The sequence below is a fragment of the Siniperca chuatsi genome, linkage group LG21 (genome assembly GCF_020085105.1).
Source record: "Siniperca chuatsi isolate FFG_IHB_CAS linkage group LG21, ASM2008510v1, whole genome shotgun sequence".
Lineage (NCBI taxonomy): Eukaryota > Metazoa > Chordata > Actinopteri > Centrarchiformes > Sinipercidae > Siniperca > Siniperca chuatsi.
The window spans coordinates 19,183,470-19,203,724 of NC_058062.1; the positions used below are offsets into that span (position 1 = coordinate 19,183,470).

Sequence of the window (20,255 nt, forward strand, 5' to 3'; positions counted from 1 at the left end):
TACACTCTGTCACCATGACTACACCATGACTTTCTAAGGTCGATAAAAACAAATAACCAAGATACACAGTTTTACCTGCCATCAATCACATCGCCTGCTGCAGCGGTGCAGTAAGTTTTTAAACAGAGGGGAAACAATACAGCGGTCTCTCTTGTTTTATTTTGAAATGTTTTCACCGGAAAGGCTAGTCTCGTGTATCGTGGTATTAGTGTGTCTGCCTTGACGTTAGGCGGCGTTGACTGTTTACCTGAGTGTATTCAAAATCACGAGTGTTCACTGCCCTCGAGTGGTCACAGTGAGGAACTGCAGCGCTAATTTAAAATCACGGCGAATTCACAGTGCTAATATCAGTAAAATTGCTATTAATATCACATTTACAGCGACAGTCACATGACTAGCTACTACTTATAATTGGCCTATATATACAAAGAACTGTGTATGTGGTGTGGAGTCTAACCATACAGTCTGTGAGTGTAACCTTAGTCGAACGTGATGGCATATACACTGCAGATGGCTCCGCTCACAGCAGCAGCAGGGCCTTTTCTATTTCACTTTCCATTTGTCATTTCAATGTCCCTCTTTCTATCCTTTTTCAGTTTCCTTTTTAACATTTAATTATGGGCTGATTATTATTAGAGTGCTAAAATATAAAACTAATCTATTTGCCATTTCTATTTTCACTTGAATTCTGAGTAAAATGATCCTCCATAGTGGACGTGGTGGATGGGAGTGAACAGAAAATACAGTATGACCTCTGAACTGTGTGTCAAGCTGTAGTACACACATGTGGACAGAGGAGGGCAGCATTGAGATTTATCTCTGGTGGTGATGACAAATCCACTGCATCTAACATGTAACAGAGTTCAGTCCCAATACACACACTACCTATAGGCCTACAACATGATTCAGCATGAATACAATCAAATAATCTCATTCATCTTTGTGTGATATTTCTAATCTTCACATTAAGCATATTTCGATCAATTATAAAATGTATAATATGTAATATATCAGCAAAATACAAGAGTTCTGATGAGTCTGAAAGACAATGAATAAACCCCCCCCCCCCAGAAATAATTAATTTAAATGATTTCAGATATAAAACCTCACCAGTTAACTTTTTAAAGGGGAACTCCACCGATTTTACACATCAAAGTCTGTTTAAAAGGTGTTGGGGAGAACTACCGCATATGTGAAAAAAGATGTATAAAGCCTTTGGTGTCTCCAGAGGGAGCTGCGTGAAGTCTGCTACATTTAAATTGCCTCAGGTGATGTCACTTGAGTCAGTGTCGCGGGTAGCCTCTGTGTGTGTGCGCTCCTCATCTCTGCTGGAGGCAAGCAGCTGGAGGCTACGTTAGCCGCCACTAGCATAACACACAGGAATCTCTGACCAAACTGTCTGTGTTCAGAGTTGCATTGTGGGTAATGTAGGCGTCAGGTTTTGACAAGAAAGAGAAATGCTGGGGATCTCTGGTTCTGCTGCATCATTCCCCCTTTTTTTAAACTGTCCATCACGAGTCTGACAATAGTTACAGGAGTGTAATGCTAAATAGGCGGAGTAGGCTACTCTTGTAAGGGAATGTTTTAATTTCAGAAACCATTAAACACTTATTTATACTTAACAGATAAGTATCACTTCACACAGTTATTATATCCTTCTTTAAAGTAGTGTAATTTATCCATCTGCATTTATTCATCTCAACAGCAATGTCTTTTTCCAGAAATCATGAGCCGGTTACTCAAGAGCAGTTTCATGTAGGAACTATATGAATTATCTTGAGTAACCGGCTCATGATTTCTGAAAAGAGACATGTTGAGTTTTTCAAAATGTTTTTTTTTTTTTTTTTTTTTTACCGCTTTGAGCGCCACGAGCTGAGTGCCATCTATTCCCATTATATTAAAAGAATGCAGACATCTCTACGGCTGATATCTCCAAAACTCGGCAACTCACACCAAAACAATTTAGAGGGATAAATAGCACTACAGGTAAGAGGAAAAATATGTATTTTTGATTTTGGGGTGAACTGTCCCTTTAACTCATTTAACATTTTTATGAAAAACATCCCAAATAGCAAATCTTGATATTGTCAACATAACTGTATGGAAAATATCTTATATAAGCTTTCTTCTTGCATGCTACGATATATGGAAGCATGTGTAATGTTGGACACCAGGAATTATGGGCAGTCTTAAAGGTGCGCATGATGACTGATGTGATGCAGCTGTGACACGTCACGTTTGGAGGCCCAGTATTGGCTGATTCAGTGTTTCATTCATTCTTAAGACTGAGTTTTATACATACCAGCCCGGTTCACCGCTGTAGGAAACCCTTTTTCACAATGATGCATATTTTGTTTCAGACTCCAACTCCAATCCCAGTTTGCCAAAGATGATGAACCAAAAAAAACCCCCCCAAAAAAAACGCAGAATCCATTAAGATGTACCGGTTGAAAATGCTTTAATTCACTCATATAGCCACCCACACATGATCAAATACAAGTAATAGATTGGTATAAGTAGGCACAAAGAGCTGTCAGTTCTCTGGGTAGAAGCAGGCACACACAGTATACCTGGAAAATAAACCGCGGTGCTGGACGATGTAACACTGAGCGCTCGTACAGGATTGGCAGCGCTGCCGTCCTGCAACTGTTCTTAAACACTCTCCACATTAGTAATAATTGCAGCTGAAATTAATGTCCTCATCGAATAAAATATAAATTTCAAACAATGCACCATCAAATTTCAACACAGCGGGTCTAAAAACCTAAGCAAGAAACCTAAAAAAAAAATATCTTCCACTGTGATCATCTATTCATTTTCCAGCCAAACCAACTGTATGTTTTCCCAAAATATAATGACTCACTTCCCAGGAATTCTCCCCATCCGATAATGCAGTACCCTTCCATCCCACCCGCCTTTGCCTCGTCGACCCCGCCCGCCCCCTGCGAGCGTCAGCGTTCAGCTGCTGACGACGTGTCCTGTCCAGGTCTCGTGTTTGGTTCCCGGGTTGAGATGGGTTATGGTCACCTCCACCGCCTGGACCTTCTCGTACTTGGGAGGGATGGAGCAGACTTTGTAGCTCACCTCGTCGCCTTCCACCGGCACATACTCGCCCTCGATGCTGGAGGAGAGGGAAAGAAAGGAAGAGATTCAAAAGTTACACATTATTAGGGCTGTACCGAATGTCTTTTTATTTTATTTTTTTTTTTACATTCGAAGCTTCTATTGAGGTTGTCGAATGAAGCTTCGAATGTCTGTCGTCATATTTCATCCTGTCATCATCCTAAAAAATAAAAAAATCCTTTTTTAGAAACAACTTAAGTAATTTACTATAATAGTGTTAGAGCAGAAATAGATTTTTTGTTATTGTGGTTATATAAATGTAATTTATGGTGCTGTTAGATTGCGTGCCTCCCTTTGTGTGCAACAAGCAGGAGAGTTGTTTTTGAAGGGCTAAACGCCCACAAATATGGACTGAAGCACAATATTTTGTTAAATCAAAACATGTGAATTTTGGAAATGATTACAGCTATTTTTTTTTTTCCAATACATTTTGACATTTAGACTTTATAACGCTCTGGAGTTATTGGAAATGTTTGGATCACACAAGTCAGAAACAATCCTACGCAGCCACCACTGGAATCCAATTCTAAAACCAATAATATCAGTGTAGCCTAATCTTTATCTGAAACTGTGCAGAAACACCGGGTTTAAAGAGAATGAATAGTCATGCAAAAACAAAGCTGCGCAGCATTCGAATGTTGATTTAGAATTCGAATGTCAACGTTATGAATGAAGCTTCGAAGCTTCAAACTATTCTCTGCAAATTACAAAACAGTGGGCGTTATTCTTCGGTTTACCCTACATGCAGACATTTGCAGCTGAAATGCGTTGCAAAGCATTGAACTCCCACTAAATTTCACTTGAATTCCTCCTTTACTGCAGTCCCCATCACAGATGGGGGAAAAAAAAAAAGAAATGGTTCTATTTCCCAGCCAATAGAATCAATGCAAGTCAAAGCAGCTGAGCTTTGCAAAGCAAAATCTGTACACAGACATGGTTTTTGTGGTTCACCTGCTAGCATAGAGTTAACAGTATTGATAGTGAAGTGGTCCATTTGACTCACATCACTGCCATTAGTCCCAGTTCGTGCCTCTCATGTGTCCCATGGATTGGATTTTTCCTAAAATCAAATACCCGGTGATCTTTGAAAAACCCAGAGGGTCATTTCACAACACGCACTGCTGCTCTGGAGTTATTTTTCTAGAATCCTCAAAGACTCTTCTAAGCATCTGGAGGAAAAAATAAAAAAGATACATACATACATAGGCTACAAAAAAATGTTACAAGAAAAAAAAGAAAAAGAAAAATACTAGCCAGCTATGACAAAAAAGAAGAAATAATGAAAAAGTTGCCGATGATAACATTACACCAGGGCTGGGTATCGTTTATAAAATTACGATACCTGTACCAAAACCAGCACCCTTAAAGTGATACCGATACCAATAGAGTACTGCATTTGATACCCATCACGTGAATGGAAGCATTCAGTTGCGTAAAATGCCACCACTCCTCCCCATCCAAATGGTTTTTACACGAATACATTTTGTGTTCTTTAATTCAATTTTAATGCACAAGTGTAGCCTGTATACAGAGAGCCAGCACAACAGACCAGGCTTGTTCATCAGAGTGTTGAGTTATGGGAGACGTTAATTCTAAAAGGAATGTAGGTTAACAGTATGAGTTAAGCTTCTGGAAATAACTTCAGAACAGCAGTAAGTGTCGTTAAACGTCCCTCTGAGTTTTTCAAAAATCGATTCGGTTTTTAATATTCAGAATAATACGGTGCCTCGGTGAGGCGATGTGTGATGGTAATACATGAGAGCAACAAACCGGAGCTTGACTGCCATGAAACGTCAGCAATTCCCAGTCACTGTTGAGGTGCAGACCACCTTCAAAAGGGTAAATGACAGATACCGCCCCTACCAGACAGAACAGCACGTCCACATTATGCCGACTAAATTTGAAAATGCATCTCTTTTCTTTTTCGGGCGTATTTCACTTTGAATGAGGAAAAACTCTGCCTCTTCTCATTTTAAATGTCAATATAGCCGATCAAGCCGCACAGCTAATGTCATTAACCTTTTGTCAGAGACTTCACCATCCTAACACAGTGTTTTCAATGTATAAGAGCAGCAGTCCCTGGTTAGCTCATAGCATTTATGAGCCAAAATGAAATCCCCTTTTTATGCTTCAACTGTCAGAACGTAGAAGCTGTTTTCCTAATGTTTCAGCACTGTAGTGCGGTCAGCGATCTTTACAAAAACAACATGGAAACACTAATGGGGTCGCACATGGGTCACACACATATACAGCTTTTTATTTTAATTTTAGTGTGGACATACTATAACCCTTCAAGATGAACTATCAAACCATCCTCAATACCACACAAGTCCAATTGTGTTTGACGCACACACACACACACACACACACACACAGAGCTTCCTTTGTGCCAGTTATAGAGGAACAAAGATGGCTCTTGAAGGAAGAGACTTTATTGTGTCACATTATACATTGTGTTGCTGTGTTTGTAGGTGCTTAAGAGTGTGTGTGCATGTGTGTATACAAGGCTGACGTCTGTGTTTTAAGCCTGTGGGTGATAACAACGGCATGGTGAAGGTCATCGGATATTCTGTTGTCTTCCTACACACACCTGCAGCTTCTGCCATTCCTGTGTGTGTGTGTGTGTGTGTGTGTGTGTGTGTTTCCCTCTACACCTACACAGACCCTGACATTGTTTGATGTCGGTGATTAAAACCAAAGCAGCCCTCTCACACACCTCATCAGAGACAATGAGGAAAAACACACACTCATCCTCAAGTTTCACCCACAGAGCAGCCTCACTGAAGCACTGTGTGCGCGCGCACACACACATACACACACACACCAACTGTTGATGCCTTTCTCTTCACATCATTTGCACCCAACCTGATTAGTCATTAGAACACACCACTATACATCCAGACCCCCTTACACTTACGGGAACATGTACTCCCCAGGACGCTACGCACGTCAACCTATCAACACATTCATCCTCAGAGTGCACACACACACACACACACACACACACACACACACTTACTCTGAGATGTGGACAAAGATATCCTTGCCCCCGTCGGATGGCGTGATGAAGCCATGGCCTTTGGAGCGGGAAAAACATTTACACACACCAGTAAACACCGGACCCTCTGATGCACGAGCCGTCCTGCACAGAGAGACAGATATAGACGGAATCAGAAATACTTTATTGATCCCTGAGGGGAAACTCTTGAATGATGGAAGAAGTGGAGGGTGAGAGGAAAAAGAAGTAAGTGATGAAGAGCGTCAAACTATGTCAATGTATTAACAAAATACTCTGATCCACCTTTGACTGAAAATAGGGCATTTTGATTGGCTAGCAGAGGAAAATGTCTCTCTTTTCCTGTTACATTATGATCCTGTCAAACATTTGCAGTCATATCACAGTATACAAGAGATACCTTGATTTGTAATTTAGTTTTTAAATATACTAGAAGGGGAAGTTCCTACATTTCAAATAACAAGTCTTTAAAGCTGCATTCATTGATTTTTTTTGGCCACTTGGGGGCAACGGAACACAACATATTCACCTTATAAAGTTGATATGGCTAACATATTAGCAAACAGATCTCTATTTACACATTCAGCAGATACAGAGCAACATTAGGATACATTTGGAGTTGTGTTTCTGGCTGCCAACAAGTTTAAGTCCAATATTCACGCTCCTTTTAGCTCTGTTTTGTTCTCCACCAACTCCTGAGGGCAGTTTGTGGCTCTTTAGTGGCTAAATGCTCCACTGTGTTCACCAGCTAGCCGCTAACTTTCTCTGTCTGCTGTTTGGTGCTGAGCTAGTAGTGTACAGTTGGTTCATCAGAACTTTTTCACTGAGAACAGCTGCCTGCTGCTGGAAATGAGTTTTGGTTAAAGCAGAGTTGTGGGCCAGAAACCAAAACAATGAGCTAAAAGGCTAAAAAAAAGCTCTACAGAGCTGAGGAGAAACTGCTGAATCGAGAGATAATTCTCTGTGGGTGCACCACCTTTTGTCTTCTACAATCACATCCAATGCATGTATGCATGGCTTCCTATGAATCCCTTGTGCACAGTTTGAATCCTGATTGGATTCCACCAGTAACAATGAAAAGTATGTAAGAGGCAACAACAGAATGCAAATATGTTAAATGGCTATTGCTGAAAAAAATGCTGGCCATTAACAGTATCAAAAATAGGATTTGATACAATGAAAAACTAATGGATTATACCTTAAATGAGAATGCTAGCATTGCCATGACAACAATTGTAAGGGTAGGGACACTAACCAGTAAATTTACTGTGCTGACCAACAACCAGTTGTAAAAACAAAATCAAACTCAAGAAAAACTCAGAATATATATACTTCAAACAAAGTGCTGAAAAGCCTGACACAGGCTTCAGTGCAATGCAATATAAATAATTCTTCCACTATCATTCCTGCTATTACTATTACTTTTTCAGCGTGGTGGATGATACATTCTACGCCCTTGTTCTGAGTGTAAAGTCACCATAATTGTGTGTGGGGACTGAACTTTGCTTTACTCCTTTACTTTATACCTGTGTGTGCACATATGGATTTCTGCTTATAAGCAGCAATAGTGCTCCCAAACAAAGTTTCCTGCTCTCGTTGGAAGTTCCCACGCATGCAGTGGTGGGATTTTCATTGTGTGAGCGATCCTCCTGCGTACGCACAAGTTTTCACTCACAGTAAAGGCTCTGACAAGTTCTGCCGTGGATAGGTCTGTATCTGAACAAGCTGACCATGTTGCATTGTCCAATAATAACAGTAGAAATGATATGAGACAAAAGCAACTTAAGTGAGTAGGTTTGTTCTGCCTTTAACTACATTCAAGATTCAACATAAGAACTTCTATCAGTAACTAATGAATTCAACAAGCTTCACTTACTATACTATACTGGAAACATAGCAGCTAACATTAACTCGCTTCACTGGCTCATAAGGCCGTTTCATCCAGTGTGGTTCGATAATGTGTGTGTGTGTGTGTGTGTGTGTGTGTCCTCACGCTGAGCAGGTCCTGTTTCTGCGTGTGGGCAGAGGGCTGGGGATCAGGTAGCCTCTCATGGGGGAAGGCGAGCGGTCTCTGTGTCTGCAGGCTGGAGGCTGCAGGGACTCTAAGGGACAAAAAAACAAAAAAAACAAACAACAACAGTGTGTTACATCATGACAAATAACACACAGCAGTATGGCACAGCACTGTGTCGGTTCTATACTTCTACTTCAACACTTCGGGAAACAATGTCAGACAAAATCACCAGTATAGTGACTAAGCATGTGCAGCTATAAAAAAAAAATACAGCTATATTGTCTTTGTATATTATATAATTAATTAATGAAATATGATTATATATTATTATATAATATTCCCTTTTTCCTTTATTCTCTGCCTTCCCTTTGTCCTTGACACATGTTCCCCAACCAACAAGTGGGAGTTTCAGGTGCAGTGACAAGGACATGATCCATCCCTCAACACTTTTCCACCCACAAAAACAAATATGGTCAATGGAGTGCCCAGACAAGACCAAATCAGCGTCTCTACTGAGGTGGACAAGTGCTTTTATCCTTGTGTACTTTTCCCAGTAACAGTGTAACACATTACGTCATAAATAAAATCTCAACAGAATTGTGCTCTGACAAATGCATCAAGTATGTCAATAGGTTTTTCCTGTTTGTTTGCTCCTTCTACAGAACGTGTGTGGGCACAGTAGAGATCGAGATAAATAAAGTACAAGAAGATACTCTCATTATTTTGAATTTACGTCGTGTAAAGACCTGGGACCTGCATGCCGAGGTGAAATTGGTGGCAGAAGACCCTTTTCTTGTTACTTTCCTAAAAGTGGGTGTTGAGGACAAATGTGAAAGTCTTCATAAAAGTTAAATTAAGAGTTTATGTAATGGATTATTCCTAAAAGCTGCATTACAAAATGGGTAGATTCTCCTGGGTTTATGCACAGCTGAGAGCTTCCATCAAGTAACTCAAAGTGAAGACCCCTGAGGTAATAATGTGACTTCCTTTTTAATATTTGAAAGAATACGTTAATATATTACCCTATTTCTAGTAGGTTATTTCTTATGTTACCATTTCATTCTACTTAATTCACCACCTTATTTTAGTGTTTACTCACAAACTACTTCAGCTTGTAATGCAGGCTTTCTGTAAAAAAATGTCAAGTTTCAAGCTCAGTCTTATTTTCTATAACTTTAGACTTCAGATCCACAGATGATATTGTAAAACAGTTTTCACAGGCTCAGTAGTAAACAGATCTTCATGTGTAAAATCAGTGGAGTGCCCCTTTAAGGCAGGTTACAATACAGCACTGTACACTTTCTAAACAGTCTCAGTACTTAAAAAAAAATATGCCTTTACTTGGTGACACTGGAGAATGTGGTGATCCTGCAGAGGCCAGCGGAGGGGTCACTGGTCGTGACCCATGGATGGGCGTGGCCTGAGAGGACATCATGGAAGAGGCGGAGTCAAAGGGTGGGGAGGAAGCAGGAGGGGGTCACACAAGAGGGAGCACAGCAGAGGATGTTAATCACCTGGGGAGAGGAGGACAGAATGAGAGTTTTTCAACTGATCGTAGTGACAAGCAAAGTTCTCGCTTAATGCACCAGCACACACACACACATAAGAGTGTCAGTCTTTGCAAAGCATCATTTAAAAACACTTTTTTTCCCCAGTTCCTTTAAAAGCATCATTTGTACCTCGCGCCTGAAACACCCAAAAAAAAAAAAACAAAAACACTCAGTGATATGCTTGTGGCACTCTCACAACCCTTGTTACCATGACAACACCAATTTGAGGACAGGCTGAAGTGGCTGCAACTTGACAGAGACATAGAAGGAGAACAGTCCCCTCATTCAATCATCACAAGCTATGTCAACCAATTAGGGAAAAGAAAACCTCCATTGATTTCAACTTTCCATTACTGGTATATTGTTCAAAGAGAGCTATGGAGAAAAAACATGAGAAGAGGGAGAGAGGGCTGTTAGACAAATATAATAAAAAGGAAACCAGGCACCAGGAGCAGGTCAGTGAGCTCCTGGACTCGTGTCAATATTTCTAAGTATTTCTATAGTTGTTGACAGAAGAGGGGGGAGCAGATTTTCCATTTTCCAGGTTTCCAAAAACAGGATTTAAGACTATTACAGGCACCAGGTTGTGAATTCAAGACCAATTAAAAAATGGAACAAAGCTGCGTGTCCCTGACTTAACTCACTGTAGCTGATGAATGTTCTAACAACAGACATTTAAAACTGCACTAATCGATATTTTTACATTTAACAATGGATCAACACATGAGTATGTGTAACGTGAACGGGGTCGCTCACGGTGACAAACCCACAGCAAATTATAACTGAACTCTACATCCGTCCTGAACACTCTGCAAACTCGTTGACAGCGGGCAGCATTTTTCAGCAAATAAAGTTTTTATAAACTTACTGTACACTACCTGTCCAGCAACAAACAGCAGACAAACAAAGTTGGTAACTAGCTGGTGAAGAAAGTGGAGCATTTAGCAGCTAAAGAGCCATATTTTTACCTGGCAGGTTGGTGAAAACCGTCTTGGTTTTCCTGGGCTACATGCAAATCAGGCTAAACCCTGATTTCAAGAGAGTGGTGGTAATGCTGCTGAAGCTGTTTGTTAACTGCCCACAATGACAGAAGAATAGTGACTTGTGCACTTTAGCAGTTTACATCCATGGTTAAAACAATAACAGTTAAGATAGCTAGTTAATAACGGATAACTCCCGAACTGATTTGAGCGCAAACACCAACATAAGGTTGACATTTTTGGTGAAATGTCTCAACAACTATTGGACGGATTACCATTAAACTTTGTACAGACAGTCATGGTACCCACAGGATAAACTGTAGTGATCCCTTAACGTTTCATCATCAGGTTAAAACTTTACTTTGTCCAATACTTTGGTTTATGACATTCCCATCAGCCTCAGCTGTGTTTAGAGCTAATTAGAAAATGTTAACATGCTAACACGCTAAACTAAGATGTTGAACATAGTAAATATCATACCTGCTTAACATTAACACATTAGCATTGTCACTGTGAGCATGCTAACATGCTGACCTTAGCATTTACCTCAAAGCACCGCTGGTCCCAAGTACAGCCTCACAGAGCCGCTAGCATGACTGTAAACTTTAGTCTTGTTCTAAAAATTGTCACTATGCAAACTGTATACAATTAGCTTCTTTAACGCTAACTTGTTTTCTGTTGTTTTTTTGCGTCAAGCTTGAAATGAACTGCTGTCTGACTCTAAAAATCAATTAATAACAATAAAGTTTCTAAGGAAAGATGTTTTGTACGAATTATTTTATAAGAGAATTTCTGTTACTTCCTGTGGCTGTCAGGTGTTGGACAGAAAGCAGAACTGATAAGAAAACATTCAGGCACAATATAGTATTGATAAAATGGAACAAAGGCAGACTGAGGCTTTGTGTTTGTTGTGATGGATTATCTAGCTCCGTGGAGTCTGGTTTTTATACTGGACAAGGATGAATAATAGCAATAAAGGGGAGGAAAATAAGCACTGATATCTTTCACTAAGACAGATGACGAATGATGCCAAAAACTGCAGCATCATGTTTACAGATGTTAACAGACTCTTTGAGGATGCCCAGATTTATTGATGAGTGCTAATCCTGAGCAGGTCTCTTATCTCTGGTAGTTCTAGGTGAGAGCTACGTGTATGTTAATCCAGGAAGGTTTGCTCAGCATTCATAACATTCATACAGCTACACACATTGGCGACATGAGCCTGAATACATTTTACAGTTTCGAAGCACAGAGCAGAGCGTGTGATCCGTCTTAACTCAATAGACATGAGGTTAATGTAATCACATCCTCTCTGGACAGCACGATTCCTGCTGGAGGAAGGCAGGGTTATGACTGACGATCCATATACACACATTGTTACATACATACACACATTTACACTTTTCAATCATTTATTTACACTGTGACAAGTGCAATCCCCCCAGCTAATAGGGATGTGAATCAACTCAAACACACGCAAGATTATTGTTTTGTTTTTTTATTATTTGGCACAAGGCTAAAATTACTGAAGAGATCTAAATAAAAACAGGAAACACAAATCCTTAACAGGCGTGGAGAGAAAATAGTTGGTTGAGAACAGCAACAGGAAAGGAGACAGGGTCTTTAGAAGGAGCACAGAGGGAGGAGGAGAATGAAAGTGGCAGATAAGCAAGAGATAACGCCCGAGGGAGGCTCGGAAAACATGATAAGGTGAGTCCAGATTTAGCCTGTGAAGTCTTGCTCTTTACTGCATGCTGCTTTAAAAAGGGTCATAATGATGGTTTGCAATGTTTTGGCCACCTAACTACAAAATCCATGCACTGTACTTTACATTCCTGCTGATGATTTGCCCAAGCATACTGTAACTTTTTAGATAGATTTCCTGCCTTTCAGATAGCAGCTTATCTCAGAACATATAAAAATCAACTTGAAACTTGCTTGAGGTTGGTAATCGATCACACAGCTAAGTATGCTTTTCAGAATCTCATCAAAATCAAAACCAGAAGATTAGGTCTACAACTAATAATTATTTTCATTACTGATTAATCTGCCGATTAACCATTTTGTCTATAAAAGAGCAGAAAATGCATGAAAGTGTGTTATAATTTCCCGGAGCCCAAGATGCTGCCTACAGATTCTTTGTTTTATCTGACCAACAGCCCAAAACCCAAAGGTATTCTCTTTACTATCATACATGTCAAAGAAAAGCAGCAATTCCTCACATTTTAGAAGTTGAAAATTAGAGAATGTCTGGCATGGTTGCTTAAGAAATGACTAACAATCAATTATTTGTTTTCTGACAATTGACAATGATTAATCGTTTCAGCTCTACAGAAGACAAATAATAATGCCACGTGAATTTTGTGAAAAGAATGATGTGATTTTGGTTGCTTAAAAACGCATAATAATGCGTGCTGCTCAGCAGCTAACTCTAATTTCTTCAATGTTCAAGCAGCCTTGAATGCAACAACAGGAAATTTCTGAAAACAACTCCCTGCTTGCTACTGTGTAACATTATTAAAGATCACTGGAACCACTCTCTGAAAACACTCTCTGGAACCAGCAAATCTTCTGCTAAAAAAAATGTTACAATTTCTCTTGATTGACTTTAATTGTTTCAGCTCTTGGCCATAGTCTAATAAACCGAAACCAACAGTAGCTAAGAATATAAGAAATGAGTCTAAGTCTAAATTAGTCATGCAAAACCACCTTAAGGGGAGTCCGGATTCTATTTCCCTATAGCACAAGATAAACATTAAGTATCTGCTGATTATTACCAATCATTCAGCAAATACTGTGACAGCTACTGAGATTTCACTTAGTGGCCTGGACTCTGTTTTGGAACAAATCCCCTCCTCCTGGAGTTTCCAGACACTCTGTCTCCTCCTCCCACCTGCATGAATTGTCAGCTGCTTAGTGATAGAGGATAATGAGAAAAAAACAGTATTGCAGCACATTTAGCTATAAAGACTGAAGAGTCGAGCTATTAACCATTAAGCAGTTTCATTAATACAGTATTTATCATAGTCATATTAGCTGGCTTTCTCCTCTCTGTTGGGAAAAATGTGGGGGAGGAGGGGGATGTGGCTGTATGTAGGAGGACATTACGTTCTCCCACTCAGCTATTACAGCTGGCTGCCATTAGAGACTATACAAACGTGGCAGATTATTTCTTTCTTCTCCAAGTATTGCTGTCCTTTCATCTGCTTCCATTTATCATTGTCAGAATTACGACATTCTGACAGCGATGATGCTAACATGCTGGTGTTAAAGGGGAACTCCACCAATTTTACCCATCAAAGTCTGTTTACAGGTCTTGCGGAGTACTACTGCGTATGTGATAAAAGTTGTATAAAGCCTTTTGTGGCTCCAGAGGGAGCTGTATAAAAGTTTCCCACACATAGACTTTACTTGGTCGGGCCGCCCAGGTATATTAACGGCGCCATCCGCGATCGATTACTTTTTTTAAGTTGACAGTCTCCCCTCGCTCTACCCCTCCTGTGCGGTCTACTGACAATCGCACATGCTCTGCAGAGAAACACACAGAGAGAGAGTCTCCTACTTATGCTGTTGTTTTGTAAAAGCTTGTAAGTGCACCTGTTGGTGCCGATGTCATTCGGTGCCACGTTGGTTTCGATAGCCGACGTCATTAACAACAAGCCTCCTCCACACGCAGCTCACCTGCTGCTGGGAAAATGGACTCGCGGGGGGGAAAGGTCCAAAATGCAAGTTGTGTTTTTTGGGCGACTTTATGAAACATACTGCTGACGAAGAAAGTCAACACATACAGGAAGAAACAGAAACAAAAAGAGGCGGGGCGGGGCAAGCCGGTGTGTGTGGGGAAAAGAGAACTGAAGGGAAAAGCAAGGTGAGCAGATTAAAGCAGTTTGTGAGTCAAGACTACAATAAGGTGGAGGATTAAGTAGAATTAAAAAAGGTGAAATAGTTAATAAAAAGAAATAGTATACTGGAAATAGGGTAATGTATTCTTTCAAATCTATAATATTTTCTCTCTATTTTTTTTAAATTTCAGGATTATTGTCATATCGTCAAGAATATCGTTATTGCAGAAATACCCTGAAATATCGTTATATTATTTTAGGGCCATATTGCCCAGCCCTACACACTCCTTATTTTTACTGTACAAAATTGAGGAAACAAATAAGCACAGTAAAAATGTAGAAAAGAGGCAGTGATGAAAGGCAGCTTGCAGTACAAAGCGTTAAAAGATGTGCATTAACATGCTTGGTGAAATAAGACAAGCTGAGTCATCATAGGCATAAAAAAGGGAGATAAAAGAGCAGGAGTGTGAGGAGTTGAAGATAAAGACAGAGAGACTGTGAAAGGAGGTCAGACATGATAACTCGCCCGTGTGCATTGTAGAAGTCGACACCTAACATGTGAATCCATACATAAACACAGGCAGAACTAAAATTCTCAAATAATAATAAATAATAATAATAATAGATTTTTTTTTTTACACATGTAACTAGAAGTTGTTAAAATCTCAATAAAATAACAAGATCTGGTGTTAACAGTTTGAACAGGTTTGATGTTGACAGAATATCTAACTTCACAACAACACCTTTATGCTAGTCTCTCTCTCTCTCTCTCTCACACACACACACACACACACACACGCGCGCACACACAAATTAGCAGACACTAACGTGCTTAACGAGCCTATACTTGTTGCATTAACGGTTGTTATGACTGAATTCTTGATAATCTGTTTTGACAGGTAAACAAGAAGAAACTGACATAGGGATACGGAGGCTACGCCAAGCTACACTTAAGACTTAGACTTTGTTTTTCTCTCTCTCTCTCTCTCACACACACACACACACACACACACACGCACTAAACCTGTGTCCTATGGAATTTTCCATGAAAAGTGCTCTCCAACCACCTCGCCACTCAGAGACCATGCTGATACAGCAAATACCAGCCCAGTGGGGCATACACACACAAACACACACAGCTTTGCTGAGACAAACACTACCCATGTGATGAGGCCATTATATTGTATTATTGTATGACCGCAGTCTCTGCGCAGGCAGGATAATACGTTTCATGAATCCACGCAGACTCCATTCACTGGTTTAGAGTTTCAGTCTGGCACTCTCTATGAGACTGGATCCATTCATCTGAAGCTGCATTCACAGAGAAAGGAATCTAATTTGTACAGGGGTAGTCCTTGACATTTCTCCATAAGTAATTGCATGTGTTGGTACTTTGTATTATTATTATTATGAAACACAGTAATGTGACAGCAACAGCAATCGCCCCTACTGCCAGTTAATGAAAACTTCCCGTCCTAAACGGAGATTGTTTTGCGGCACAGGATTTGTGTTGCATGTAGCAGTTACAGCAGTTTTTAAATCCAATAAAAAGTAGAAGAATTGGTACTGTGAGCAGTGACAAAGACAAAATGCTAATGGTGTTTTTCCACGGCCTGTGTTAGTTTGCTTTAAAATAAATAGTTTGATGTTTTGGGAAACACTCTTATTTGCTTTCTTGCTGAGCGTTAGATAAGATTGATACCATTCTCACATCTGTACGGCAAATACGGTTTTGGTGAAATCTTTTAACTGCTGAATGAGCGTGTCTGTGTGGCAGGAAGTCCTGTCACCTCCCATCCTGCTGAGGGCTTACTGCTGGACGAGGGACAGAAAAACAAAGACGGCAGTCGCAGAATGGGAGAAAAAAAGAAGTGTACAGAAAGACGCGGAGTGACAGATCTGATTTAGCCACAGTTTCGAATTTAACTCACAGAAAGCTTTCATGGCAACATCTGGCCACTTAGGAGTGGAAGGTGACCACGGATATAATCAGACGGCCTTTTAGCCAATCAGGATATATAAGAAAATGAAATAGAAGAAGAAGAAAAACATCAATATCATGCCATAGCAGTCATCTGAAAGTGAAAAGGTTAATTAAAGGCTGAATGCTAGTAAATGCACAACAGGCTATCCAAATCTGCTATATCAGGGTGCACACATGCCAACCTCACACCAATGCAGGCTAGAAATACGGTCTGTATTTTAAAAGTAAAGAGACAAAACCCAGAAAGAGTTACAGATCACAGCGTGCTTAAGTGGTGACAAAAAAGCCAGAGGGAGCAGAACAGGATGACCGTGTGAGAAACTGAAACTTTTAAACACAATCATCTAAATCTCTCTCTCTTTTCCTCCAGCCTTTTTTTATTCTCTATCCTCTGTCTCTCTCAGTAGTTCTCTCACATGTTCACTCAGTTCCTTGTTCATCCGTGGGGGAAAACAGAAATGTCAACGAGGACGAGATGACACAAAGGCAACAAAAGGAAGGAGATGAAGAGCTGAGAGCTGAATATGAACTAATACAGACTGATTCAGAGTGAGACGAAGGTCTCCTGTAATTACATGTTAGGGGAGCTTTGTAGTGGAGTGGAATTCTTACTGTGGGCAACGACCTTCTCCAGCTAATAGAAGACAAAACAGTCCCTTCTTTGTTTCTAAACTCCAGGTTAAATCATTTTGCCTTAAGGTTTGCCTAAAAGCTGCACATTTATGGGAAATACGCTTTCTTACTGAGAGTTGGATGAGAAGATTGATGCCACTCTCATGTCTGTGTGGTAAATATGAAGCTACTGCCAGCATCGGTTAGCTTAGCTACTCCCCTGACCAGATAGCAAAAAGAAAATCTGTGAAATTGTCAAAAATATTTGGATTTTTTTTTACATTATATTTATGCAGTTTACAGTTAAATTATATATCTAAATTTTATTTCTCTACATGAAGTTCTAAATATTGTTTCAAAGCCTCCATCATACTGGCAGGAATAAAATGAATAAAACTGGAAACTACCGAATAATAATAATGCATTTGCTGTATGAAATAGCGTCTCTGCTTTTTTCCCCTGAAGGTTAATGTTGTCTTTCATAAAATGTATGAATCTTTGATGATCAAATGTCTAAAACTTGAGAGTCTGAATTGCACTCATGAGGGATGGTGTTTGAAAAACAACTGTAGAACATACTGCAATAGGCCAACCTGGATGTCGTAAAAAAGATTAATGTGGTAGCTTTTTGCAGTAAAAACGTTAAAAGTCTCAGATATTGTAGAATATATAACATAGCTTCTGAAACATCAAAAACTTGGTTCTTAAGTTAAATGGGGGCACTGCACCAATTTTACACATTAAGTTCAGTTTACTTGTCATGAGGAGTACTACTCATATCTATCACATCAGCCTGAGAAAACAGCTGTATAATGTCTTTTGTGGCATAATTTGCAGTCTTTAAACCCATTGGTTGAAGCTGTGTTACAAACTGCGGGAGTGGGGTTTTACCAGGCAGGGGACATCTACCAAAGATGCCACAAAGTTGCATTATGGGAAATATAGACGCGTTTTTTGAGCTTAACCCATACCTGGGACTTAAAGTCGGGATATCTCGGCATTTGCTGCTTTGAGTTTGACAAATCTGTTTAGTTTTTTTAAATCTGTCTCTTGCGAGTTCCCCTTTAAACTACTTCTTAATCAGGGAAGGTGAGACTTGACACGTGACAACTTCAACTTCCAACTTCTGTCCTTAAAACAAAAAAACCTCAAAAAAATAAAATAATAATTCTGCTGGCATTGGAGAAGAATTAAAAGGGTGGGATGTTTTCAAGGCCATCTTAATGTAACATTCAAGTGAAGGAGTACCAATAACGATTATTTTCGTTATCGATGTATCTGATCCATCTATAAATCAATCAATTGTTTGATCTATAAAATGTCAGAAAATAGTGAAAAAAGGCCTTTGAACCTTTGTAGCTGATGGTCGCCCAGTCACTGTGACGTCTCCGTTGTTAAGCAGGTGAAAAGAAATGAAGTGAATGGTGGTTGCTAAGAGCTCCAGGCAGGTTATTGATGACTTGTATGAACACAAAAAATGAAAGAAGCTGCTTTAGACACATTATGCAGCCAGTGTTGAGCATTGAAGGCAGAAAGCATTAACCTTAAACAGAGACAGCCTATTATATTGAGCTCTCTGTGTGTTTGGAAGTCGGTGTGGGTGTGTGTATGGTCCTCTGTATGCGTGTGCAAGGCCAAATGTGGTACGTGTGTGTGACAGAAAGAGATGGTCCTGATCCTACAATTTGATGACTCACCCTCCGATGCGCGTCAATGCAGCATCTCTCGTATTTCAATCATACACACATTCATGAAGGCTCAACGTACACACTGTTGTTCACACCAGCAGCCTCTTTCCCTGGACTCGTTTACATGAGGAGCAGTGGTGTCATGTCCCTTTGCATGTGCCGTTACTACTACTTTATAACTGGGATCCAACTCTTTCCGAATTTAAATCAAATGGGGATTTACTGTGAGTCTTATCTACTGTGAATGAAATGTGTTATTAGAGTTGCGTCATCGACTCTCTTCCACTGAAAGTAATTATTACCTGCTCATAAAGTCGACCGAGGGCACCAGATTACATCATACATATTCATCTGTGCTGTGATCCTCCGGCATGTTTAGATAAGAGCATGCGAACATGCTCACAATGTCAATGCTAACATGCGAATGCTAAGCAGGTATATAAGTCTATGGATGAGGATGATCCATTTCATAAATAAAAATCAAAAAGGAGGTAGTTCATTTGAACAGATGATTTATTCATACGGGCGCTTCTTCTAGGAGTCAAAGCATGGCCTTTGATTAAACAGTTTTTTACCTCATCTTTTGTTATTAACCTTTGAGTTCATGGAAATTAAAATCCTTTTAGCCAACTTGAAACGAAGCAAACATAATGAATGTTGGTGCACACAAAGAGCCAAGCTCTTCAGCACACTTGCTTGAAGCTCTTTGGGCTTCAACCAGATTTGTGTAAAAACAGAAAGCTGAAAATGATAATATCTGTTAATTAGCATGTTCTTCTTTTACCCGGTGTGTATGGTGGAGTAGTTTAAAACACTCTCTGTACTCTGCTATTAAGACTTGCCAGTTGTTGATCAGTTTTCTTCGATTACACCTGACCTTGGCAGTCCATGATATTTTTGTACCTGGTCCGTCAATGGCATTTCACTCTGGATTACAACAACAGCAATGTGAGATGTAACAAGCATGATACTAGCTGCTCTGCTATCTTTGCTGTAGTTTGAGGATGACAATGTGATACACCAAGTTCACTTCCCCCACTCTCTCCTTTCCTCTGTCCTGTCCTCCCCTCATTCTGACCAGTTCGACCCTCTCCTCAGGGTATCACAACCAAACCTGATGACCACCTCTCCCTGATACAGCAGGAAAAAGGAAGCAGTCAGGTTCCATCCTGTGCAATCACCAGAGAGGGGAAATGCTTTAGCTGCTGAGGGTATGATGTGGTTGGGGCTCTCATAAAAAAAAGGTATAATATGTAACTTCTCTACATTAAAATGTCTTAAAATGACTAGAACTATGTTATATATTTTGTCGAGTTGTGTACTGAGAGAAATCAATCATTTTAATCATGGTAACGGTGCGTTTAATTTGGTCGCCTGTCATATCCCCTTTGCGCATGCATCTGCATTGTAGTTGTCTGCCAGAAGCTGTCATAAATTGACTTTTTA

The 20,255-nt window shown here is 39.9% G+C and overlaps 1 protein-coding gene across 1 annotated transcript in view; it reads right to left on the reverse strand.

Moving 5' to 3' along the window:
- Positions 1 to 2,441: 2,441 nt before the first annotated feature.
- The window catches only part of carhsp1 (calcium regulated heat stable protein 1), a 30,230-nt gene continuing 12,416 nt past the window's right edge, over positions 2,442 to 20,255 (reverse strand). The window contains exons 2-5 of the mRNA XM_044181882.1: positions 9,495 to 9,667; positions 8,133 to 8,241; positions 6,143 to 6,265; positions 2,442 to 3,121 (exon numbers count right to left, since the gene is read on the reverse strand). Coding sequence (XP_044037817.1) covers positions 2,959 to 3,121; positions 6,143 to 6,265; positions 8,133 to 8,241; positions 9,495 to 9,588 — 489 coding nt within the window. The 5' untranslated portion in view covers positions 9,589 to 9,667 and the 3' untranslated portion in view covers positions 2,442 to 2,958. The remainder of the gene's footprint in view (positions 3,122 to 6,142; positions 6,266 to 8,132; positions 8,242 to 9,494; positions 9,668 to 20,255) is intronic.